Genomic DNA, 23,693 nt, shown 5'->3' on the forward strand with positions numbered 1-23,693 from the left:
TGGTGATGGACAGGGAAGCCTGGCGTGCTGCAGTCCGTGGGATCGCAAAGAGTGGAACACTGGGAGCAGCTTTGGAACACGCTCCACTGCCTATTGTCTGCACAGAAAAAACTACATTACCCAGAAAGTGCTACAAGGCGCGACTGCAGCAGGCGCTGGGCCAATGACGGCCCAGGGAGGGGACATTTCCTGAGGAGAGGTGGGACTTCCGGCCCCACCGGTGGCGGACGTCATTTGCGTGCGACGGCTCGGTCCACGCCAGCTGTCGGGAGGGGTAAAGCTATTCTGTGGCCTCTTCCAGTGCCGTCTTCGCAAATGAGCAGAAAGGTGGCTTGGGTTCCCTTGCGCGCGTTCGAGCTGGCTGTGAGCCTCCGCGTGATCGGCCACCTCACCCAGAGCAAGGAACGAGCGGCGGTCGGCTGAACCCGCGGGACTCGCCTCTGTCGCCGCCTCTCCGGGTCCCGCGATCTCCTCAGGGGCCCATGATGGCGGCGGCGTGGATGGACCCGGCGCGGGTGAGTGGACGGTGTTTCTGGCGTTGCTGATTCGGAGAGAGCTCCTGAGCTGGGTGGAATTCAGGAGAGGCATTGAGTTTCTCTGCAGTTGTGTTTGTGTGAGACCAGTGGAGCTGGCTCGTCACTCACTTTATCTCTAGTCCTAGAACGCGCAAGCCTGAATATACAAATGGGAAACAGATGGCGTATAAAATTGAAGCTTTGGCAAATAACCTGCTTAGGAACCCAGCCCGTCATCTACAGTCAATAACCCAGGAGTCCTGCCCGGTCTAAGTCAGACTTGCCTGAAGTCAAATTCCTATCTCTAGAGAGAGCTTCCAGGAGGACAAGCAGTGACAATTGTATCCTCTGCCGCAAATGGCCAGGACATGATTAATAATTAACCCTTTCCCTAATTCTTTTCCCCACTTCTAACTTAGACCAACCAGAGAAAGCCCATCCATAGGTGCACGCTTAAACAATCATGGAGGGTGCTGTTGGATTATATGCCAGAGAGTTTTGAGTTATTTTTTTATTTAGGTACACCAGCATGTGGGATCACAGTTCCCTAGCCAGGGATGGAACTTGCATTGGGAGCAGTGAGTCTTAGCCATTGGACCACCAGGGAAGTCCCCTGTCCCCTTCCTTAGAGAGTTTTAATTAATTAAACATACCATCTGATAGTCATTGTTGAGGCCCAGGTTAATTTTGTTTCTCTTTACCTACCTGCCCCAAATGTCCCTAGTGATCACAGTTTATCTAACACCAGCAATGAGTAATATTGCAGGATTCCTATGTATGAACAGTTTATTAGGAATTTCCACATCTTTAATTGAAGTATTAACTCAAGAAAACTAATGGGATTCCCTGGTGGTCCAGGGGTTAGGACTCCGCGCTCTCATTGCCAAGGGCCTGGGTTTGATCCCTGGTTGGGGAGCTAGGGTCTCACAAGCTGAGCAGTGCGGCAAACAAAACACAACACTTGATACACAAAGATGTGAGCACTGAATGTGTAAGGTGAAAAAACCGTGAGCCAATGTCTTGGAGCGTTTAAATGGTGGCTCTGCAGTAGTAGGGCTCTTCATCTGAGAGTGGGGTGGCTGAATTGTTTATGTTTCCTTAGTGGTTCTGATCGTACAGGGATGTGGTCCTGCATCTGCTGCACGTTTCAGGAGAAGGTGCAGAATGTGTCCAGTATATGGTGGTGGGAGTAAGATGAACAAGGCAGACTCTGTGGAGTGTTTTTAGTTAGGAGTCACTGGTGAAAATGATGACTTGAGAGCTAGGGGCTTAGTTGCTTTTTTTTTTTTTTTAATGTTTGTTTGTTTGGCTATGCAGGTTCTTAGCTGCGGCACGTGAACTCTTAGTTGTGGCATGTGGGGTCTAGTTCCTTGACCAGGGGTTGATCCTGGGACCTGTGCACTGGGAGTGTGGAGTATTAGCCACTGGACAGCTAGGGAAGTCCTTTTAGTTGCTTTTAGACATGACATAATGCTCTCAGCATGGGGTAGGCAACTAGCAGGACCAGTGAAGCTCAGGTTGTTGTTGTTCAGTTGCTCAGCTCTGTCTCACACTTCGTGACCCCATGGGACTGTAGCCTGCCAGGCTCCTCTGTCCATGGATTTCCCACCAAAGGTACTGGAGTGGGTTGCCTTTTCCTTCTCCAGGGATCTTCCTGACCCAGGGATTGAACCCGAGTCTCCTGTATTGGCAGGTGGGTTCTTTAACACTGAGCCACCTGGGTAGCCCCTACTGCTGTTCTTAACATTATTTGTATTATTATTATCACCATGCATGCATTCCTCTGACATTGAAGCAACCTTTCTGTCTGCATCTCTTAGTCCTAGTGTTGTTTTCATTGACTTTTGTCATTTTCCAAGGGTTCCTGCCTAGGAGGCTTCTCTTTTACACTGTGATCATACTTTTCTTTATTGTGCTTTGTAGATTCTGTGGTTTTTTGTTTGTTTTTATTGCAGATTGAAGGTTTGTGGCAACCTTGCATCCAGCAAGTTTTTCATCATTTGCTTTCCTGGTGTCTTTGTGTCACATTTTGGTAGTTCTTAGAGTAGTTGAGATGTTCCACCCGCAACAAGGTTACAGCTCAAGATGATGGTTAGCATTTTTTAGCAATAAAGTACTTTTTAATTAAGGTATCCAAAGTATTGTCTTAGACATGGTGCTGTTGCACCCTTAGTAGACCGCAGTCGGGTGTAAGCATTGGAAAACTTTTATTTATTTTTGGCTGGACTGGGTCTTTGTTGCTGTACAGGCTTTCTCTCGTTGCAGCGAGCAGGGTGGCTACTCTTTGTTGTTGTGCGTGGACTTACTGCGGTGGCTTCTCTTGTTGCGGAGCAGGGCCTCTAGGGCTCACGGGCTTCAGTAGTTGTGGCACAAAGGGTCTACTTGCCCCGAAGCATGCGACATCTTCGTGGACCAGGGATTAAACCCATGTCCCCTGCATTGGTAGGTGGATTCTTAAGCACTGGACACCAGGGAAGTCCTAAACGTAACTTTTATTTGCAGTGGGAAGCCAAAAACATCATGTGACTTGATTTTTTGGAGTGCTGGGGAACCACACTCCCAGTATCTCTGAAGTAGGGCTGTATTGTGTTATGTCCACAGCATTGTCCACCTCCCCTCCAGCCTAGTGCAGAGGAGGTGCCCGGTGATGAGGGCCTCGACCTTGCTGCTCCTTTACCAGTGGTGCAGAGACCAGCTCTGATCCCACCGAGTCGTCCCAAAGCTGATGCTAGTATCTGTATTTGACATTCCAGCTATCTGTGACCTTCGATGACGTGGCTGTGACCTTCACCCAGGAGGAGTGGGGGCATCTGGAGCCGGCCCAGAGGACCCTGTACCGGGAGGTGATGCTGGAGAACTGCGGCCTCCTGGTGTCTCTGGGTAAGGCCCCCGCTCTGCTGTGCCTGCCCTGGCCACCTCCTTCTTCCCAGACCCTGGCTCCGTCTTGGCTTGTCAGGAAGGACTCAGGAGCCCCCCTCCCTCCTGCTTCCTCACAGCTTCACTCACGTTTGAGGTTCACCTCCTCTTGCTTCCTGCCTCTGTGTCTCTTTGAAGAAAGACCCCTTTGGCTCTTAGAAAGTGGTGGAAGGAAATGAATGTTCAGCAGAGCCCAAAGGCGGCATTTCCAGTCGGGCCACATGGGACTGAAATAGGAGAACCAGGATTCCACCCTGGCTTCTGAGTCTCCCGTCCTGGCTGCTTTCTCTGGCTTTGCTCACGTCCCTGTTTTTCAGAATGGTTTTTGGACCCCAGCAAGTTTGACAGGAGTGACCACCCCAACCCCTGCTCTCCAGGGCTCCCAGATGCCTTGTTTCTACTGCTTTGTGTGTTTATATTGTTGCTCTTTCTCTGCCTCAGGGCTCTGGTTGGCGGGGGTGGGGGTGGGGGTGTCCGTGAGGCGGAAGTGACCACCTGAGCCTCTCAGCCCAGGGCCCAGCACAGACGGGCCACATTCCAGAGAGGGAGCGGACCGAATGAGACCGGTTCCCAAGCGTCCCCTACAGCCGAGTGCACAGGATGTGGATGACAGGCTGTACTCCAGGAAGAGGGTGCGCAGCCGGGGCCCCAGGAGGCCTTTGCCTTCAGTGCCAGCAGGTCCTGTCTAACCGCAGGGTCTCGGTCAGGGGGCTTCTCTGTCCTCCTGCGCCTTCACGGGTGTCTCATGTTCACCCTGTCTCAGCCGGGATCGTCTGCTGGTCCGAGAAGGAGAAGCTGGGAGAGGAGCGCGTCTTGGCATGTGGCGATTTTATGCCCTGGAGATACCGGGCAGCGTCTGCAGCCGCATCTGCCCGTCACCTGTGAGGGTGGGTGGTCCCGGGGTCTGATGATGAGTCCAGAGATGCCCCTCAGCACCAGAGGGTGGACACAGCCCCGCTCAGCCGAGGATGACCCAGTCCGCACGTGTCGGAGAGCCACGGTGGAGAAACAGCAGCTCGGGGACGGCCCCGTCAGGCCGCTCAGTTTGAGGGAAGGGAGGGCTGTAAAGCCAGGGCTTCGGTGAGACAGGCGTGTTCTTGGAGACCTGGGATTGTGTTCTGCGTCAGTGAGAGGAGGTTGAACAAAATCAGGAAAAGCTTGACATATTTAGATACTTTATAACAAAATTAAAGAAAAATGTCCACCATGGACCCCGGATCCCTCCACCCGGCTCCCCAGGCTCTCCCCGCGCGCGCGGCTCCGGGGCCACTGGCGTCTTGCTGTTTCCGCACACACTTGACATGTTTGCCTCAGACCTCTGAGCTGCTGTTCTGCTTTCCTGGTGGGTGCTCTTGGGCATTTCGACTTCTCACGTGGCCATCTCCTCTCTGCACATGGCCACCTTGCTTCCTCACCAACTGTTTCCTGACCATAAACTCTCTTAGCAGCCCCTCCCCATCACTCTAGCTCTCCCCGTCACCTGATTTATATCCTCTAAGCCAGCAGTTCTCCTTCCCCAGGGGCACTTGGCCCCATCTGGAGACATAGGTTGTCACCACTGGGATGGAGTTGCTACAGGCACCTACTGAGTGAAGACCCGGAGCGCCTCCACACATCCTTACACTATGCAGGGGAGACACATTCTCTCCCCTTCTCAGCAAAGAACTTTCTGGATCTGAATGTCTGTTGTCCAGAGGCTGAGAAGCCCCGTTTCTGAAGGCTCATGGACATTTCATCAGGGGCACTGGGAACGGCCCTGAGGAAGGCCTTTGTTTATTCTTTTTCCTGCCTCCTGATTTTTTAGGGAAAATCTGGTTCCGTACTTAACTCTTCTTCCCCCCAGCTATTGCTGATTTCCCCTCTTCAACAGGGGGGGCATCCCTGAGCAGCGGTGCAAGCTTGCTGGCCCTTAACCCTCACTGTTGGGTCCCTGGGCTGCATTTTCAGGTTGAATTATCATCAGCTTGTCAGCCTCTGGGCTTCTGTATCCCACTCACCAGGGCTGTGCAGGAATCCCTTTCTGAAGGGATATGAGAAACAGAAGAAGCGCATCACTTGTAGCACCGGTGTTGCTGTGAATACTAGTCAGAGCCCACCCTGGCCGCTGACTGACCGCACAGCAGGCCCAGTCCGGGCACTGTCCTGCTCCTCCCGTGTGACCCTCGGGCTCGCCTGGCCCTCAGCAGAGTCGGGAATTTGGCTTCGGTGGTGAGCCTCGTACAGTGGAACCTTAACAGTAAGGAACATATACCTTCACTTTATGAAGCTGTCCTCTGTGGGGTTCCTTTGATGTAAAAATCCTTTTTTTAGTGAAATATTGATGGCAGTAGATGTGACCATGTCACTGTGCAGGAGTCTCAGTTTTATTATTTTATCCCAGTTCATGAAATGCTGAAGTCTCCTGAGTCTGCCCCTCTCCGGCCCTGCTCCCAGTGGTTGCATTTCGGTGCTCACATCCCTCCCTCACAGCTGCCCCGCACTTGGCCTCAGAATGCTGGCCCCACTCAGGGGTGTCTGCTGTTTCCTCCTCAGTGTGGTGTTGGGGAGACCAGGGTCAGAGCCAGACTCTGGTGCTCAGTCCCCGCTTTGCACCTTAAAAACTGTGTGGTCCTGGGCAATTACAGACCCCGTCTGGGCCTCGGGGCTCTCCCTGGTAAACTGGAGTAAGGTGGAGTTTAATTCCCAGGTCTGCAACAGGGGTAAGTGGGTCACTTTCTGGAAAGGGTCAGAACAGTGCCTTGAGTGACCAGGTTTTGTGCAGGGTAGCATTGCGAACCTCACCACCACCGCTCCTGTCGTTACTCATCAGGATTGTCATCGTCTCAGGCCTGGACTCAGCACCTTCGGGAGCAGGCTTGTGTAGCTTTGTGGTGGAACAGCACACAGAGCTGAGATGGTTAGGCCTGGGCTCCGTGTCAGCCCAGCTGTTCACCAGTTGTGGGCTCTTTGGCAGATCACATTATCTGCCTGATTGTTGCTTTCTGTATGATTTTTATCTATAAAATGGTGCTACTCACAGACTCAGAAAACAAACTTATGGTTACGAAAGAGGAAAGCAGGTGTGGTGAGGGATAAATTAAGAGTTTAGGATCAACAGATACACACCTCTGTATATAATAATAGATAAATAACAAGGTTCTAATATAGCATAGGGAACTATATTTAATATCTTATGATAACTTATAATGGAAAAGAATCTGAAAAGCAATGTGGGTATTTGTGTATGTGAATCACTTTTCTTGTATACCTGAAACAAACATGACATTGTAAATGAACTTTAATTTTTAAAAAAATAGTGGTTCAGTGATTAAGTCTCTGCCCTCCCAGTTCAAAGGGTGATGGTTTGATCGCTGGTCACTGAACTAGGGTCGTACATGGCTAAGAAAAGAAAAAGTGCTGATCATAATGTGTACTTGCTGAGAATGCTGTGAGGAAACCCTAGGATAAACTCATCTGTGGTCTGTAGGAAGAACGATACAAAACTTTCCTTGTGTTCTAAAAACAGAACTAATCAATGGAGACACGTAACCTTGTTTTGAACGAAAAGAGTCAATATTTTAAATATGTCAGTTGTTTGAATGACATCATAAATTTATTTCAATTTTGAAGTAATGTAGTGCATTTAAGTTGCTTGAACACAGTCCTTTGACTATGATTGTTAACTGTATATTAGCTTTTGATTTAGTATCAGGAATAAAAGCTCCCTGGCAGTGTGGCATGTCTTTGGTTTTTGGGTCGCAGTTCCGCATTTTGTGTGCCTGGGAGCAGCTTCATTCTGAGGTCCACATCCTGAAGTCTCACACGAGACTGAGAGGTTTTCCCAGTTTTCACAGAAGCCCCCATGTCTTCCTTTTTTCTCCATGCCCAGGGTGTCCTGTCCCCAGACCTGAGCTGATCTACCAGCTGGAGCACGGGCAGGAGCTGTGGACGGTGAAGAAAGACCTCTCCCGAAGCACCTGTCCAGGTAGGAGCCAAGCTGTGGGCAGAGACCCTGCCAGAAGCCGCTGGCCCTGGTTCCCTGGGAGGCGTCTTGTTGGGGCCTCTAGTGGTCTGGAAGCCACAGAGCCCTTTGACCCCAGGCCCCTCTGTCCTCGCTGAGGACAGCGGTGTACGAGCTCAGATGTGTCCTGGGCTTCAGGCCTGGGTGCCGACCATGAACTCGGCGGTCCCAGTGGAATTCGGGATCTCCTTGTGTCTGCACATAAGGTCGGGTGAGTTACAGCCTGGCTGCTGTGTCAGAGGGACTCTGGCATCTCGGTGCTCAAGCACGTGGAGGCGCTGTTTCTGACTCACGCCCGGTCCCTGTGGGTCACGGGGAGCCCTGCAGCACACGGGGAGCCCTGTGGGTCACGGGGAGCCCTGCAGCACACGGGGAGCTCTGCAGCACACGGGGAGCCCTGCAGCACAGGGGGAGCCCTGTGGGTCACGGGGAGCCCTGCAGCACACGGGGAGCCCTGCGGGTCACGGGGAGCCCTGCAGCACACGGGGAGCTCTGCAGCACACGGCCGCTTGGGGCCGCGGGCTCGTTCTGTCGTCAGTGTGTGACTTCAGGTAGTCCTGACCCCCTGCAGCCAGCAGAGAAGTGGGGGAATGACGCTGCTCTGACTCCCATAAACACCAGCCCTCTGATGGCTCCACCGCAAGGCACTGGGCTCTTGGCCACACTGGCGGGGTGGGCAGGGAGCTGTGACTGAGCCCTCTGTCCCAGGAGAGGAGCAGGAGGTTGGTGAGGAGGGTCTGCTCCTGAAGGCGCCAGTCGCGATAGTCGCTCTGTCCTGGGGTTGCTGGGGGTGTGCAGTTTTAGAACAGAAAAGCGCTCAGCACAGGGTCTGTGCCGTAGTCGGTGTCTCGTGGGAAGTGAGCTGCTGGTACCGCCACGTCCCCTTAGTCATGATGAGCAGTGTGGCTCACATCTTCCCCTCCTAGCGCCTCTCCAGCCCTCCTCTGCTTCCCGTTTCCCGAACTATGGTTTCAGACACTTAGGAGCCCTCCCTTGTCCCCTGTCGCCCGTCCCCTCCTGTTGGGTAAAGCCTCCCAGTGACGTTTGTCCTGTGTGCCCTCGTCTGGGCTGCTGAGGGCACTGGCGCCGTCGTGTGGTGCTGGGGCTGCTGCAGAGGCGTGCTCTTTCCACTCCTAGTCACTCGGTGGCCCGGCTGGCCTGTGAGCGTCTGTGTGTGGCCTTCGGCGGCCCCTCAGAGGGGCCTCCCAGCCTCTGCCCCCTGCTTTCCACACACCTCCACCTGAGGATCTCAGAGGCAGCCAATGAGCACATTGCCTGGCAGAGAACCCATCCCGGTGCTCACTCCTCCCCTCCCACGCTCGAGCACATGGTCCTGCCGTCCGCGCAGGTTGGAGACTGGAAGCCTCCCCAGACCCTCGCCCCCACCTCCAGCAGCCCTGCATCCGGCCGTCCCGACAGTGACTGCCTCCCCAGTGCAGATGTCTCGGCGCATGACCTGGGGTGTCAGCAAGTCTCCACAGTAAACTCTTGCTTGGTCCTCAGCCCTTCTGCACTCAGGTTCCCAGGCTGTAGTTTTCCTTTCACCTGGCGGAAGAGATCTTGGCACACTTCATGGCCAGTTCTTGAACCAGAGTCTAGGTTACACCTTTTAGGGAAAGTATTTCTTATTTACTGCTTGTTTAGTAACTTTAAAAGTGAAAGTGAAGTCACTCAGTCGTGTCCGACTCTTGGAGACCCCAGGGACTGTATCCCGCCAGGCTCCTCTGTCCATGGGATTTTCCAGGCAAGAATACTGGAGTGGGTGGCCATTTCCTTCTCCAGGGGATCTTCCTGATCCAGGGATCGAACCCAGGTCTCCCGCATTGCAGGCAGATGCTTTACCTTCTGAGCCACCAGGGAAGCCCCTTAGTAACTTTATCCTTTGTCTACTCAACAGAAAAATGTGCCCACGTTTCTTCCACTTGAAGCAAGTAAATAAAAAAATATTCCTGTTTCATATTCATCCACTCTCTAGGGCATTTCATTGTTTACATTTCGTCCCTCACAAACAGTGCTACCAAGAACATTCGTATGTATTGGCCATCTTGCTCACGATTAGGCCTGTCTTTTGTTATTTCTAGGAGTAAAATTGTTGGCTTGTAGCCTGTGCAAACTTCCAGGTTTAGGTGACAATTGCAGTGGTTTTCTAAAAGAGATCTGCCTATCCAGAATTCTCTAACTTCCACTGACCATGTCCTGTTCTGTCCTTCATGCTCTTAGGCACGTTTATTTTTGCTTAACTGACAAAATTGTGTCTTAGGTGAGCTTGCCTTGCATTTCCTTAATTGTTCACAAGCTTTAGCTTCTCATCATGTAATTATCAGCCCATTTGTACAGTTGTCCTCCTCATCTGCAGGTTCTGGATTCATCAAGCATGGATTGAAGAGACTGGGGGAAAAGAATAATCCCAGAAAGCTCGAAAAAGCAAAACTTAAGTTTGCCTTGTGCTGGCAGTTATTTACATAGCATTTACATTGTATTAGATATTACAAGCACTCTAGAGACGATTTAAAGTACACAGGAGGATGTGTGTAGGTTATGTTCAAAAACTGCCATTTTAAGTAAAGGACTTCAGCATCTTTGGATTTGGGTGTTAAACAGGAGTGTCTGATACCAGTTATTCCCCTGTGGATACTGACGAACAACTGTATTTTCTTCTGTGAAATGTCAGTTCATCGAAAATGCCAAGTGTTAACTTTGTTTGACTTTTGTTTTTAGGGATTTTTGTACGTTACTGATACTTTTATCAGTTACGGGTGCTGTTTCATCCCTAATATCAAAAAGATGTTCTCATTATAAGATGTTCTAAGCTCGGCACCTGACGTTAACTCTTTCTGGTGTGAGGTAGAATTTGAGGACAGTGTGAGACAGGAAGATGGTATTCTGCTTCCCAGTGTGTCACTCGTTTTTCTAGCTCCATTTAATTTATATTCTTTGCTTTTACTGTGAGCTCCTCCCTTCTCTTCCATTCCCCAGAACCCATGTGTGTGTGTTTCTTGGACTCTCTGTTATTTTTCCATTGCCTGTTTTCTTTAGTTTGGGTTTAATTTGTCTTTCTTTTCCTGCTAAAGTTGTTAAGTTAGGCTGTTGACTTGAGATCTTTTGTTTTTCACTGAAAGTGTTTATAGCTACAAATCTCCCTCTTAACAACTGCACTCACTGCATCCTGTAAGTTTTGGTATTTTGTTTTCATTAGAAACAAATCATACTTTGTTTGATATCTTTTAAAATCTGTTGAGATTTAATTTGTGATTTAACCTGTGGTCTGTTTTGGAAAATGTTCCATGTATACTTGAGAAGAATGTGTATGCTATTGTTTTGTGTAGAATGTTCTGTATGTATCTGTTAGATACGGTTGGTTTATGTTAAGTCTTCTGTTTCTTTACGTATCCTTGGTCTGGTTGTGTTCTCCATTGTTCAGAATGGGATATTGAAGTCTCCATTTTTTTTGTAGTGTTGTCTCTTTCTCTCTTCCATTCTTTCATTCTTTGGTTCATGTATTTTGATGTTCTTTCATTATATAGTTGTTTACAATTATATTTTCTTGCTGTATTATAGCTTTTACTTATATCTTTCATTGTTGCTTGTAACCTTTTTGGATTTAAAGTCTGTTTTGTCTGATTTTAATGTAGACAGTTTTGTCTGCTCTCTTTTTGTGAGTATTTGTACAGAATCTTCTTCCACCTTTTGACTTTCAGTCTGTTTGTGTCTTTGTATCTGAAGTGAGTCTCTAGTGGAAAGCATATAGTTGGATCGTGTGTTCTCAATTCTGCTAATCTCTGTCTTAATTGAAGAGTTTAGCCATTTACATTTAAAGTGATTGTTGATATGGAGAGACTTCTGTCATTTTGATATTTGATTTCTGTGTGTATTCTCATTCTTGCTTTATAGTCTGGTTGATATTTTGTAGTGAAACATTTAAATTCATTTTTCATTTCCTTCTGCACACGTTCTCTAGGTATTTATGGCTATCATGGGATTTTATTTGATGTCTGTATTAAAGTTTTAACATTAATATGATTTTATACCAGCCTCACTTCAGCAACAACAGAAATCCTTTACAGCTCTGCCATTGCCCCTTTCAAGTGTTTGTGTCACAAAATTACATCTTTATGTGTTGTACGTGTAGAAACTTAAAACTGCTAATTCTTTTAAATGTGTTAGTGTTTTAAATTTCTAGGAAGCTACACATGGACTTAGAAACTAAAGTTATAATAATACTAGCCTTTAGGTTAACAGTTTTAAAAAACAATCTTCTAAATCATGTAAATACACAATGTAGAGCTATAAAATAATTCTGTCTTTTATAACTGCCCATGTATTTACTGTTATAAAGCTCTTTATTTCTTCATATGGCTTTGAATTCCTGGCTAGTGTTCTTACATTTGACCCTGGAAGTCCTCCTGAAGAATTTCTTACAGAGCAGACCCCATGGTAACAAACCCCTCCAACTTTTGTATATTGAGACATCTTAATTTCTTCCTTGCTCTTTCGAAGGACAGTTTTGCTGGATACAGGATTCTTACTTGACACTTTTTGTTTGTTTTACACTTGAATATATTGAACCACTGCTTTGTGGCCTCCCAAGTTTCTGATGAGAAATCTGATAATCTTATTGAGAATCGCTTGTATATAACAGGTTGCTTCATACTTGCTATACTTTTTCTTTGGCTTACAAAAGTTTGTTTACAGTTTCCTCAGTGTGTGTCTGAGTTTATTTTTCTTGGAATTCATTGAACTTCTTGGATGTTTCATCCATTTTGGGATGTCTTCAGCTCTTCAGATACTCTCTTTGATCCTTTATCTCTTGTCTTTCTGGGAATGTCTCAGTGAGTATGTTGGTTCATTAAGTGTATCACAGGTGCCTTAGGCTCTACTCAGTATTGTTCAATCTTTTCTTTTTGTCTGTTTGTTAGACTCAATATTTAACATTATTCTATCTTCAACTTGGCAGATTATTTCTTTTTTCTATATAAATTTTCGTTTGAATCATTCCAGTGAGTTTTTCACTTCAGTTAATGAAGTTTTTGCTCCTGAGTTTCCTTCTCATTTCTTTCGCTCTCTTCTTTTTCTGACTGCACTTTGTGGCTTGTGAGATCTTAATTCCCTGACCAGGGATTGAACCTGGGTCCCTGGCAGTGATAGCCTGGAGTCTTAACTACTAAACATGCGGGAATTCCCTCTTTTTCATTTCTTTTTAGGTTTTCTTTCTTTGTATTGAGAGTTCCATTTTGTTTTTACCTAGTTTTCTTGACTTTCTCTGTATCTTTCTTTCACTCCTTGAGCTTTTATAAGATAGTTGTTGCAAAGCCTTTGTCCAATAAGTTTTCAATAGATTTTTTTTTTTTTTTTAACAGATTTTGGAGGGCTTCTAAACATTAGCTACCATAATCAGACTCATTAGCCTCTTGGCATTGATGTATGGCAATATATGCATGGAGTATTGCCAACATAAGAATTCCACTGAGTCTCATTACATAAACACAACTGATTAAGTCAGTGCCTGTGTGACTCAGTGCCTTGCCTTCCTTTTGTTTGTTTCCTAGTTGTTATCTTATGGCTCAGACCTTAGCCTTCTGATTATATAGTTGGTCTTTCAGGTTTTGAACTGAGTCATCTCTTCAGCATAAACTGTCTGGACCCACATGCATTATTTATTTGCATAATTATCCAGTCTGGAATTGACTGTGTCTTTTTCCAGCACCCCATCCCCTCACACAGCCACTCCTCTGGGCCCCTCTTTCAAGGTTTTAACAGTCCAAGATCAGGAGAGAAATAAATTGTTATCCTGGGATTCAGAGGTAGGGAAACATGGCAGACACAGAGGCACTATTTTCATCTTCAGTTTTTACACTGAAATACTGATCTTCCATGCTGGCATCATTAACAGGTCTTTCTGTTTGTTGAATTTCTTTCAGGTGACAAAGGAAAACCCAAGACCAGAGAATCTACCACTTCTGAGCCATCCCTGTTTGAGGGAGCCTCAGTCCAAGAACAGCTAACACAAAGAGTTTCAGAGGACTCCCAGTTGGGCCAAATCAGTGATCAAGAAGAGCCATTGGAAAGGCATGAAGGATGCTTGAGACCAGAGATAGAACCCCAGAACGGGAAGCTCCCTGGGAATCCAAGCTGTGTACATGGCAGCTTAGGGACAGCTGGTGGTGTGTGTTCAAGGATTGTAGAAGAGCCAGTCCCTCCAGGGGGTGCTGTCCATGACCGTGACTCCTGTGAATCAGTTAAAGATCCCCTGATTCAGGAAGAGGAAAGTCTCTTCAAATGCAATGAGTGTGGGAAAGTTTTTAATAAGAAACGCCTCCTTGCTCGACATGAGAGGATTCATTCTGGAGTGAAGCCCTATGAATGCACAGAGTGTGGGAAAACCTTTAGTAAGAGCACTTATCTCCTTCAACACCACATGGTCCACACTGGAGAGAAGCCCTATAAGTGCATGGAGTGCGGCAAGGCCTTCAACCGCAAGTCGCACCTGACACAGCACCAGCGGATCCACAGTGGGGAGAAGCCCTACAAGTGCAGTGAGTGTGGAAAGGCCTTCACCCACCGCTCCACTTTTGTTTTGCATAACAGGAGCCACACTGGAGAAAAACCGTTTGTGTGCAAAGAATGTGGAAAAGCCTTCCGAGATAGGCCAGGTTTCATTCGACATTACATCATCCACAGTGGTGAGAATCCATATGAGTGCTTCGAGTGTGGCAAGGTCTTCAAACACAGGTCATACCTCATGTGGCACCAGCAGACCCACACTGGGGAGAAGCCCTACGAGTGCAGTGAATGTGGAAAAGCCTTCTGTGAGAGCGCAGCCCTCATTCACCACTACGTCATCCACACCGGGGAGAAGCCCTTCGAGTGCCTCGAGTGCGGGAAGGCCTTCAACCACAGGTCATACCTCAAGAGGCACCAGCGGATCCACACTGGGGAGAAGCCCTATGTGTGCACCGAGTGTGGAAAGGCCTTCACCCACTGTTCCACTTTTATCTTACATAAAAGAGCCCACACTGGCGAGAAACCTTTTGAGTGCAAAGAATGTGGGAAAGCCTTTAGCAATCGGGCAGACCTCATTCGGCACTTCAGCATCCACACTGGAGAGAAGCCTTATGAGTGCACGGAATGTGGGAAGGCCTTCAACCGCAGGTCTGGCCTCACCAGACACCAGCGGATTCACAGTGGAGAGAAGCCCTATGAATGCATGGAGTGTGGGAAAACCTTCTGCTGGAGCACAAACCTCATTCGACACTCCATCATCCACACTGGAGAGAAGCCCTATGAGTGCAGTGAGTGTGGAAAGGCCTTCAGTCGCAGCTCATCCCTCACTCAGCACCAGAGGGTTCATACTGGGAGAGACCCTGTCAGTGTGACAGAAGTGGGAAGACCCTTTACAAGTGGGCAAACGTCAGTCAACCTTCAAGAACTCCTATTGGGGAAAGACTTCTTGAATGTAACCACTGAGGAAAATCTTTTGCCAGAAGAAACATCTTACTCAGAATCTGATCATTCATACCAAAGAGAAACGCCACAGTTTTCTTCCCTGTGAGAAAAACTATTGCAGGATATTAATTATCGTCTAAAGACTCATATTGGAAATTGACCCAACCTAGAGCCTTATTCTGCACATGAGAATTCATCAAGGAGAGAGACCCAGTGGTTATGCACTTCCATCTTCTTAGTTTACATTTCACTATTATCTCAGGAATTTTTTTTCAAAAAGAAGGGAGAGACTTAGAAAATGAACTGCAAAAAAGTTTCTTTCAGACTTCCTTGCCAAACTGGCACTTTGTCATAGATTTCTTAGTTAACTGGTAGGAAGAGGGTTTTGTTTCCATGGTAAAGAACCTATACTATGTGTCTTGTATATACATTCGTTGCTATCCAGTGTAAGGTGAGTTAGACAGGTCTGGAACCTTTCATCAAACATCTTTGTTCTAAAACACTGTCTCTATTCTTAAGGAGCTTAAATTTTGATTTGAGCCACTAAATACTTTTATATTTAAGGAGCTAAGAATTCACATATGAATGGGCATGTTGTTTTGCACCGTTTAAGACTAGGCTTTTATTTTTTAAAGACAAACCTTTTTTATATGGTTTTAAAGAGCTAATATGCAGACTTTTTCTTGGTCCTGTACTAATCCTGGTTTACTGATTGTTCTAGTTATATGGTAAGTCTTTTAATTGGGTAAAGTGATTCCTCTTTACCTAGTTCAGTCTTCTTATTTAAAACTTCAGTCTTCTTATTATGCTAAAACTGATTTAGCATTCTTATTATTTTGAATTTCCATATAAAGTTTTATGTGTTTACTAGAAAAATTGAATTTTAAAAGAAATGGAGTTAAATTGGCAGAATAATATGTTTAGAGTTAGCATGTTTGCTGTCTTGAGTCTTCCAGTTTATGAATGTATTATGTCTGTATATTTATTTGCTATCTCTTGATTTATTTCATTATTGTTTAATAAGTCTCAATAATAGGTCCTATACAGTTTTTATAAGATTTATATATAGATGTGGGTTTTTTGTTTGGTTATTTTTAGTAATTATAGATTGCATTGATTTAAAAATTTTCAACTTCCATATAGTCTTTAGTATATATATATTTTTCATATCCTACAATCTTGCTATTTCTTTTGATAGAATGCTTTGGATTTTCTACATAGAAATATCATCTGCAAGTAGAGAAGTTTTATTTATTTCTTCTCATCTATATACCTGTCATTTCCTTTTCTTGTCTCGTTGGACTAGCTAGGACTTCCAATATGATTTTGAATACTGGTAGTGAGAAAACATGTCCTTGGCTGGTTCCTGATATTAGGGGGAAAACATTCAGATTTTCATCATAAACTATGGTGTTAGTTGTAAGGTTTTCTTCATAGAGCTTTCTTTATCAAGCTTAGAAAGTTTCCCATATTCCTAATTGCCTGAGAATTTTTGTTGCTATGAATGAGTATTGAATTTGTCAAATGGTTTTCTTTTAATCAACTGATAGAATCTTGGTGTTTTTTTCCTCTGTAGCCTGTTGTTATATATTACGTTTATTTGAGTTTTGAATGCTGAGCCAGGCTTGTATCCTTGGAATAAGCCCTACTTGGTCATGGAGTACAGTTAATTTTATATATATTACTGTATTTAATATGCTGGTATTTTGTTGAGGAAGTTTTCCTTTCATTTTATGAGTGACAGTGGTATGTATTAAGTAGTTTTATTTATTTCTTTTTTTTTTCTTTCTTTTTCCATTGTCATTGTCTGAGTTTGGTGTCTAGGTGATTCTGGCCTTTTAACGTATGTTAAAAGGTGTTCTATTATTCAGAAGACAGTGTATAGTATAGAATTGGTTTGGTGTGTTCTTTTAATGATTGGTAGTATTCTCCAGTAAACCATTTAGTCTTGAAGAGTTTCCTTTTGAATGCTTCTTAATTACTTATTTATTTTATTTAATATGTATGGAACTATTCAGTTTCTATTTCATATTGGATACGTTTTTATAGTTTATCTTTTTCTAGAAATTGTCCCATTTCATCTAAATGTTCTTATTTGTTCAAAGTGTTCCTTTATTATCATTCTGATGGCAGCAGAATCTGTATTTACAACCCATATTTTATTCCTGATGTTGGAAATGTGTTCTCTTTTATCTTTGTCTTCTCAGACATTTATCAATTTTTAAAATCATTTACAAAAAAACAGCACTTTATATCATTTTTTCCTCTGTCTTTTCCTGATTTCACCGATTTTTTTTCCCCCTGATCCTTATTACATCATTTCTTCTATTTGCTTTGGTACTATTTTCCTCTGCAGTTTCTTGAGGCGGGTGCTTAGATTATTGATTGAGGTTTGTTTTGTTTTTTTTTCACTTTATTAATATAAGCATTAAATTCCATAAATTTCCCTCAGTACTGTTGTAGTTTATTATGTTCTAATTACATTTCATCCAGGTCTAAATATTTCTTTATTCAGGACTGTCTGTGTAACCCATTGATTATTTAGAAGTATGTCGTTACATTTTACAGTGTTGGGAGTATTTTGTGCTTTCTTCTTGTTTTTGATTTCATTTGTTTTATATTTGATTTGACTGTTTAAATTTGTTGTGGTTTGTTTTATGATCCGAGATATAGTCTATCTTGAATGCTCAATAAGGCTGCTGGGAAAGAATGTGTGTCCTGCTGTCATTGGGTGGAGTCTGTACGTGTGTGTTCCTGGTCCTGTTCATTGATGAGGTTTCCCCGATTTTGTCTGCTGATTTCCTGCCTCGAATTTCTATCGATAGCTGAAAAGGGGGGTGTTGTCCTGCAGTTTAATTCTAGAACTGTCTCTTCCTCCTTGAAGTTCTATCAGTTTTCACTTCTTGCATTTCAAAGCTCTGCTACTTGGTACAGATGCATTTAGGACTGCTATGTTATCCTGCTGTATTGACCCTTTTATCATTATTCTTTGTTTTCTTTTTGCTCCTGTGAAATTTTTTTGCTTTGAAGTATACTTTATCTGATATTAATATAGTCACTATTGAGATTTTTGGTTAATGTTTGCATGGTTTATATTTTTCCATAATAATTATATTTTCAACCTTATCTATATTGTTACATTGCAAGTAATGTAATATGTGAAGAGCATATACTTGCCTCATTTTTTAATGTCCATTTTACTGATTTCTTTTTAAAAATTGGTATGTTTAGGTCATTTAACTTTAAAATAATTATTGATATTTTCAGGGCTTACACTTACATTTTATGATGTTTTTGTTACCTGGTTTTTGTTGCCCTGTTATTTGGTTTGGGGAGGTACTTTTGTTTGTTTTGCCTTCTTTTGAGTTACTTTAATGTTAGGAATTCCACTTGGTATATCTGTGATGTTTTTGAGAATATGTCTTGTTTTTTAGTGGTTACTTTAGGTATTCTATTATACATACATATCAGAGTGTATAGTATCAACACTTTAGCACTTTGACATATAGAGACTTACTTCCATTGGGTACATTATTCCTCATTCTTTAATGTAACTGTCTATAAAGTATTGCCTTTTTGTATGCTGAGCACCATATTGGATTTTTTTTTTTTTTTTGCTTCAGCTGTCAGACCACTTTTGCAAAACTCATAAGAAGCACAGTCTGTTTACTTTTACTCATTACATTGTTCTTTTCTTTCTTCTTAAAATCCCAGGTTTCTTCCATGAACAGTTTTCTTTTTAGATTTTTTACCCCAGGAACACCTGTAGCCTGTCTTTTGTGGTAGGTTTTCTGGTAACAAATGTTTTCGTTTTCCCTCTTCTAAGAATGTCTTTGTTTCTCCTTCATTCCCAAAGGATGGTTTTGTGGGCTGTAGGATTCAGGGTCAACAGTGCTTTTCTTTTAGTGCTTGAAAGGCAAGTCATCTCCTTTGTCTTCCATGGTTTCAGATGAGAAATCTGCTGCCATTTGACTCATTATTTCTGTATCTGTACTATATCCATTTTGTCAAGTACTTTGAGTATTTTTTCTTTGTATATAGAGTTCAGAAGCTTGATCATGATGCAACCTGCCATAACATTTGGGGGGCTTATCCTGCCTGGTGTTTGCTTAACTTTTAAAATTTTGTAGTATATGCCATTTTGAAAAATTAGGAAATTTTTAGTTGTGCTTCAAAGAGTTTTTTCAGCCCTTCTCTTTCAGGGGCTCCAGTAACATGAATGGTGTGCTCTTGTTCTTGTTCCATAGGACCCTCAGATTTGTACCTTTTGTTTCCCCAGGGTGTTTTTCTCTGTTGCTTATATTTATTAATTTCCATTGAGCTCTCTTTGAGCTCACTGATTCCTTCTCTCTCATGTATAATCTACTATTGAGCCCACCCAGTGAATTTTCATTTTGGTTTTTCAATTTTTCAGTTGTTTGATTTTCTGTTTTGTTCTTTTATACATCTTCTATTTCTTTGCCTAGTTTATGATGCCAAAGAAGGACTCAGAACACAGCAAAACTTGTAGTCCAAAGTCATTGGTCTCTGGTAGTTTATCTTAATTATTAGAAATCCTAAATTACCTGGAGGAATGGAAGACCTGCCGTCTTCTTTGTTGTTATCCATAAATAGTTCTCAAGAAAATAAAACTGGGCGACCTTCAGCTTGTTCAGAGTTCTGTTCCCCAGGGGAGATTTGTGTGTGAGGTTTCATTGCTCAGTAAGACTTGTCACAACCTGAAGAGTAGGGGCTACTCCTCTTCCGCAGTCACTGCTCCTCTTTGTGGTTGAACACATTCCCCCAGTTTGCCAACGTGTGTAGGACCTCTGTCTGTCTTTCATGCCTCTGTTTTTGGTCTTTAACTTCTCCCTCTTAATTCCCTTATGTGTCCATAATCTGTACCTGTGTTCCTCACCCCTAGGCACTTTATGGAGAAGGCAATGGCACCCCACTCCAGCGCCTGGAAAATCCTATGGATGGAGGAGCCTGGTAGGTTGCGGTCCATGGGGTCACTAAGAGTCCGACACAACTGAGCAACCTCACTTGCACGCATTAGAGAAGCAAATGGCAACCCACTCCAGTGTTCTTGCCTGGAGAATCCCAGGGGTAGGGGAGCCTGGTGGGCTGCCATCTATGGGGTCGCGCAGAGTTGGACACGACTGAAACCACTTAGCAGCAGCAGCAGCAGGTACTTTATGCCTCGCTTGTTCATTGAGCTGTGCCCTTGTATTTTCTCTCGCAGACACACGCTGTGTGACCGTTCAGTCCACTACCTGTCCTCACCCCCTCATGTCCCTCTCACACCAGTGACAACTAAAGGGGGATTTCTATCACGGTCTCCTGGCTTAAGCAGGTCTTAGAGTTCCCTTCTGTCCTCTTCCCCCTACCTCCCAGCCCCCTTTGGACTGCTCCCCACCTCTCTGACTTCAGTGTCCTTCCCTGGTTTCTCAGTTCTTGCCCTTCTTCAGAGAATGTGTCTTCAGCCCCTGTTTAGTATTAAACAGTGTGCTTCCCGGGTTCCATCCAAGGCCACTGTGTTCTCACTTGCGATGTGTTCCATGAGTGAGTTAATTCCCATTGAAGGTATTTTACACTCAGTGAGCTACAGAGTTCCCCCAAATCTGTGTCTCCAGCGTGACTGTGTCTCATGTCTGTTGTCCACTGTTCATAATTCCACGCCTTCTGTGTGTCCATACACACTGAGTCCATGCACATGTCGCTTGGCCAGAATCCGCGCCATGAGGGTGCACCCATAGAAACTGTAAGAGCAGGCCGGCACGTGGTGTTACTGTACATCCGCCACTGGCGTGAGTGTTTAAACACCTCAACTCTTAACCTTCCTAGCAAGTTGATGTGGTAGGTAATATTACCCTCATTTTACAATGAAAACCGAGGAATAGAAAGGAATTTGCCCAAAGTTGTACCGTTGTTACAAAGTATGAGGTTAGGGATTGGAGGCCATTTAGGCTGGCTACAGAGTCCATGCCCATATCCCTTCCCCAGATTCCTTCATATAGTGTGAACCCTTGTTTTCCTTGTCACTACTCATTTTTACTAAAATGGATCAAGTAATATGTGTTGATCTCTGACCCCCGTTTCTCATTCTGCAGTACGTCTTGGCCACTGTTTGAGTGGGAAACCATATCCAGTCATCAGTGCTTACATCATCTCATAACTTTGTCAAAGATATAGATAATCTCTTGAGTTTGAAGTAGCAGAGAGATCGAAGAAGGCTAAGGTTGATTTGGTTTTGGACACTGTGTTTGAGGTGCCTGAGAAACATCTCAGTGAATCCCGCTATCTTGTGTCTGGTTGACCAAGCCACCTCACAGCCATTTTTCTTTCATCATCCTCACCTCCAGCCACTGTCCAATTCTGTTCCTTTAACCTTTTCGTTTCCCTCATCAGACACATTAACATTTTTGTTCCCTTCAGTATATGTGTGTGTTAGTGAATGGCCACACACAGCAGTGTATTTTTACATTGATTGCCTCTCTCCTTCACAGAGTGTTCACACAAAGCTGTGTATATAATGGGTACCGTGTATGACATACTGTTGACCACAGAGAGAAACCACATGTGCTTATATGAACAGAATGGTCAGACATAAGAGTCATGATGAGTGACTGTTGAAAGTCCTCAGGATTATCCAGGTTATGATTACTAGGAAAACATCAAAGAACTCAGCATATTATCATGCTTAACATTGATGTTTTATGACAGCAAAAGATGACAAAGCGATCTCAGACAAGGGGAAAGGTACGAGGGTTGGAGTCCAGAGGAAGCCAGGAACGAGCTTTAGGAGTTCTAGTGAAGTTGCTGTCATGTCCAACTCTGATCCCATTGACTGCAGCCTACCAGGCTCCTCCATCCATGGAATTTTCCAGGCAAGAGTACTGGAATGGGTGGCCATTTCCTCCTCCAGGGGATCTTCTGAGCCAGGGATCAAACCCAGGTCTCCCTCGTTGCAGGCAGATGCTTTACCGTCTGAGCCACCAGGGAAGCCTTGGAGTTCTGAGCACTCAGTTTAAGCTGTGTCGGTGAATTTCAAGAGCGTGTGTGAAATGGCTCCTAGGGGAGCTCATTACAACCTCAGAGCCCAGTATTTTTACTGGGCACTCTGCTTGGAACGTAGCATTTTTGACCTTCAGAAGCATAGCAGGTCAGCAGCAAAATACAGAGACAGTACCTATACTGAGCCATTCATCCTTTCTGTGCATGACAGCAAACATCCCAAAGTCTAAGTCCCTAAACTTTAGCCAAGGGCAAACTGTGAAGTTCGAAGGATAGACCGCATGTCAACTCACTTTCACAGTGACTTAAATGATACCAAAATAGGGAAGAAGTTCAAATTTCTTTAACAAATACTAAGCAAATACAGTTTGCTATGACAAAAATAAGTCATAGCTTTGAGGTGAAGGTTTAAATATATATAAATCATTGTAACAATAGTTATATCACAGCAGAAATTCTACACGTGTTCAGGGTTTAATGATGACAAAATATACAGACTATCTGGTGAGAAAGAATCATGCCTCTCAATAAATCTTTTATCTATTTAGACACATTGCCAAGTGATTTGACTTGCAAATATTCCCTGTATTGGCCTCGATTTCTACAGAGATGTTAACAACCAAGTTAATGCCATGTATTTCCATTGCACATATGTCAACAGTTTCTCCTTTATTCTTTCTTCCTACTGTTGAAACTTGTAGCCTTTGACTTCAAGAAAGAGAAGATTAACGAATATGGGGTCATAATTCCTACGTTGTTAAATGTGCATCACTAGAGATTAAAGACTGTGTTGTTGCAGGCTTAGTCAAGTTCATGGACCTGTCTTGAGTTTTACTGAGATGGTCATGGGAGGGTTTTTTTCAGGTGGGAGGGCCCTCTACAGAGGCGAGATACTGGAGACCTGTACGAATCTGGTCTCTGGTTGTACATGCTGCTCCCCTTTGCACTCAGGGTCTGACCCATAGACCACCTTTCCTGTCTCAGTTGTGGGATGCCCCACGGCCTCTGGGGTCAGTGACATCATCCTTGAAATTTGATGGTTAAAGATTTGTAATCTGTTCACAGGTATGTCACATACCTGACAATTGAATAGTCTAAGCGAAATTATAAATGGGTAACTTACTTTGCCTTCCTTGAAGCAGTGTGAAGAGCATAGGCCTCTAATCAGATCACCTCATTATACTTCTGTCCTTGTTCTAACCAGATGGATGGCTTGAAGGAAGTTTCTGGCTACTGTGATTTTTAATTTGGAGATCCATGTTTTAAGCATATGCTTGCTGTTTTTGTTTCCCCTCTGCCTATTTTTTGGTCTCTACCTCTCTACTGATTGTTTGATTGACTGCTGGGCCCCGGCAGCTTCCTGGATGTTAGTTCCCAGACCAGGGATCAAACCTGGACCCTCTGCACTGAGAGCACAGAGCCCTAACCGTTAAACCACCAGAGGATTCCAAGACTGCCCCTCTCAGGGCTAGCCAGTTCTTAGAGGTAACAGACTACTCTTAGGGGCTCTTCCTTTCATCTGTAAATCAAACAACCCCAAACCCCTAATAGAAACCCCTTCTCTTTCTGACTCTTACACTTCAATAGACTATACTTCTCATCCCCTAACGGCCTGTGCCAGGCAAATAAGGACGGCCTCCATGCTCCAAGGCCTGACGGTATTCAGACTAGCCAATACCAAGCCGTTCATCCTGCCTTGCCTCGCCTTTCCTGTCGAAAACAAGCTCTGGATCGCCCTTTGTTTGCTTCTGTCCCCTGAGCCGTCCCGATCTTCCCCCTTGGGCCCTTTGCCATGTTCCCCGTCTCAAGTTTTTAGGGATCTG

At 44.6% G+C, this 23,693-nt stretch overlaps 1 protein-coding gene and 1 long non-coding RNA gene across 2 annotated transcripts in view; both read left to right on the top strand.

Moving 5' to 3' along the window:
* Positions 1–250: 250 nt before the first annotated feature.
* Positions 251–23,693, top strand: part of LOC138419655 (zinc finger protein 805-like) — a 45,899-nt gene continuing 22,456 nt past the window's right edge. Inside the window, exons 1-4 of the mRNA XM_069552499.1 lie at positions 251–515; positions 3,269–3,395; positions 7,300–7,395; positions 13,350–14,976. Coding sequence (XP_069408600.1) covers positions 483–515; positions 3,269–3,395; positions 7,300–7,395; positions 13,350–14,976 — 1,883 coding nt within the window. The 5' untranslated portion in view covers positions 251–482. The remainder of the gene's footprint in view (positions 516–3,268; positions 3,396–7,299; positions 7,396–13,349; positions 14,977–23,693) is intronic.
* LOC138419393 (uncharacterized) lies at positions 19,777–22,684 on the top strand. The gene is made up of 2 exons (XR_011248955.1): positions 19,777–19,845; positions 22,572–22,684. It is a non-coding gene; the product is annotated as an uncharacterized lncRNA (long non-coding RNA).

This window comes from Ovis canadensis, chromosome 14 (genome assembly GCF_042477335.2).
Source record: "Ovis canadensis isolate MfBH-ARS-UI-01 breed Bighorn chromosome 14, ARS-UI_OviCan_v2, whole genome shotgun sequence".
Taxonomy (NCBI): Eukaryota; Metazoa; Chordata; class Mammalia; order Artiodactyla; family Bovidae; genus Ovis; species Ovis canadensis.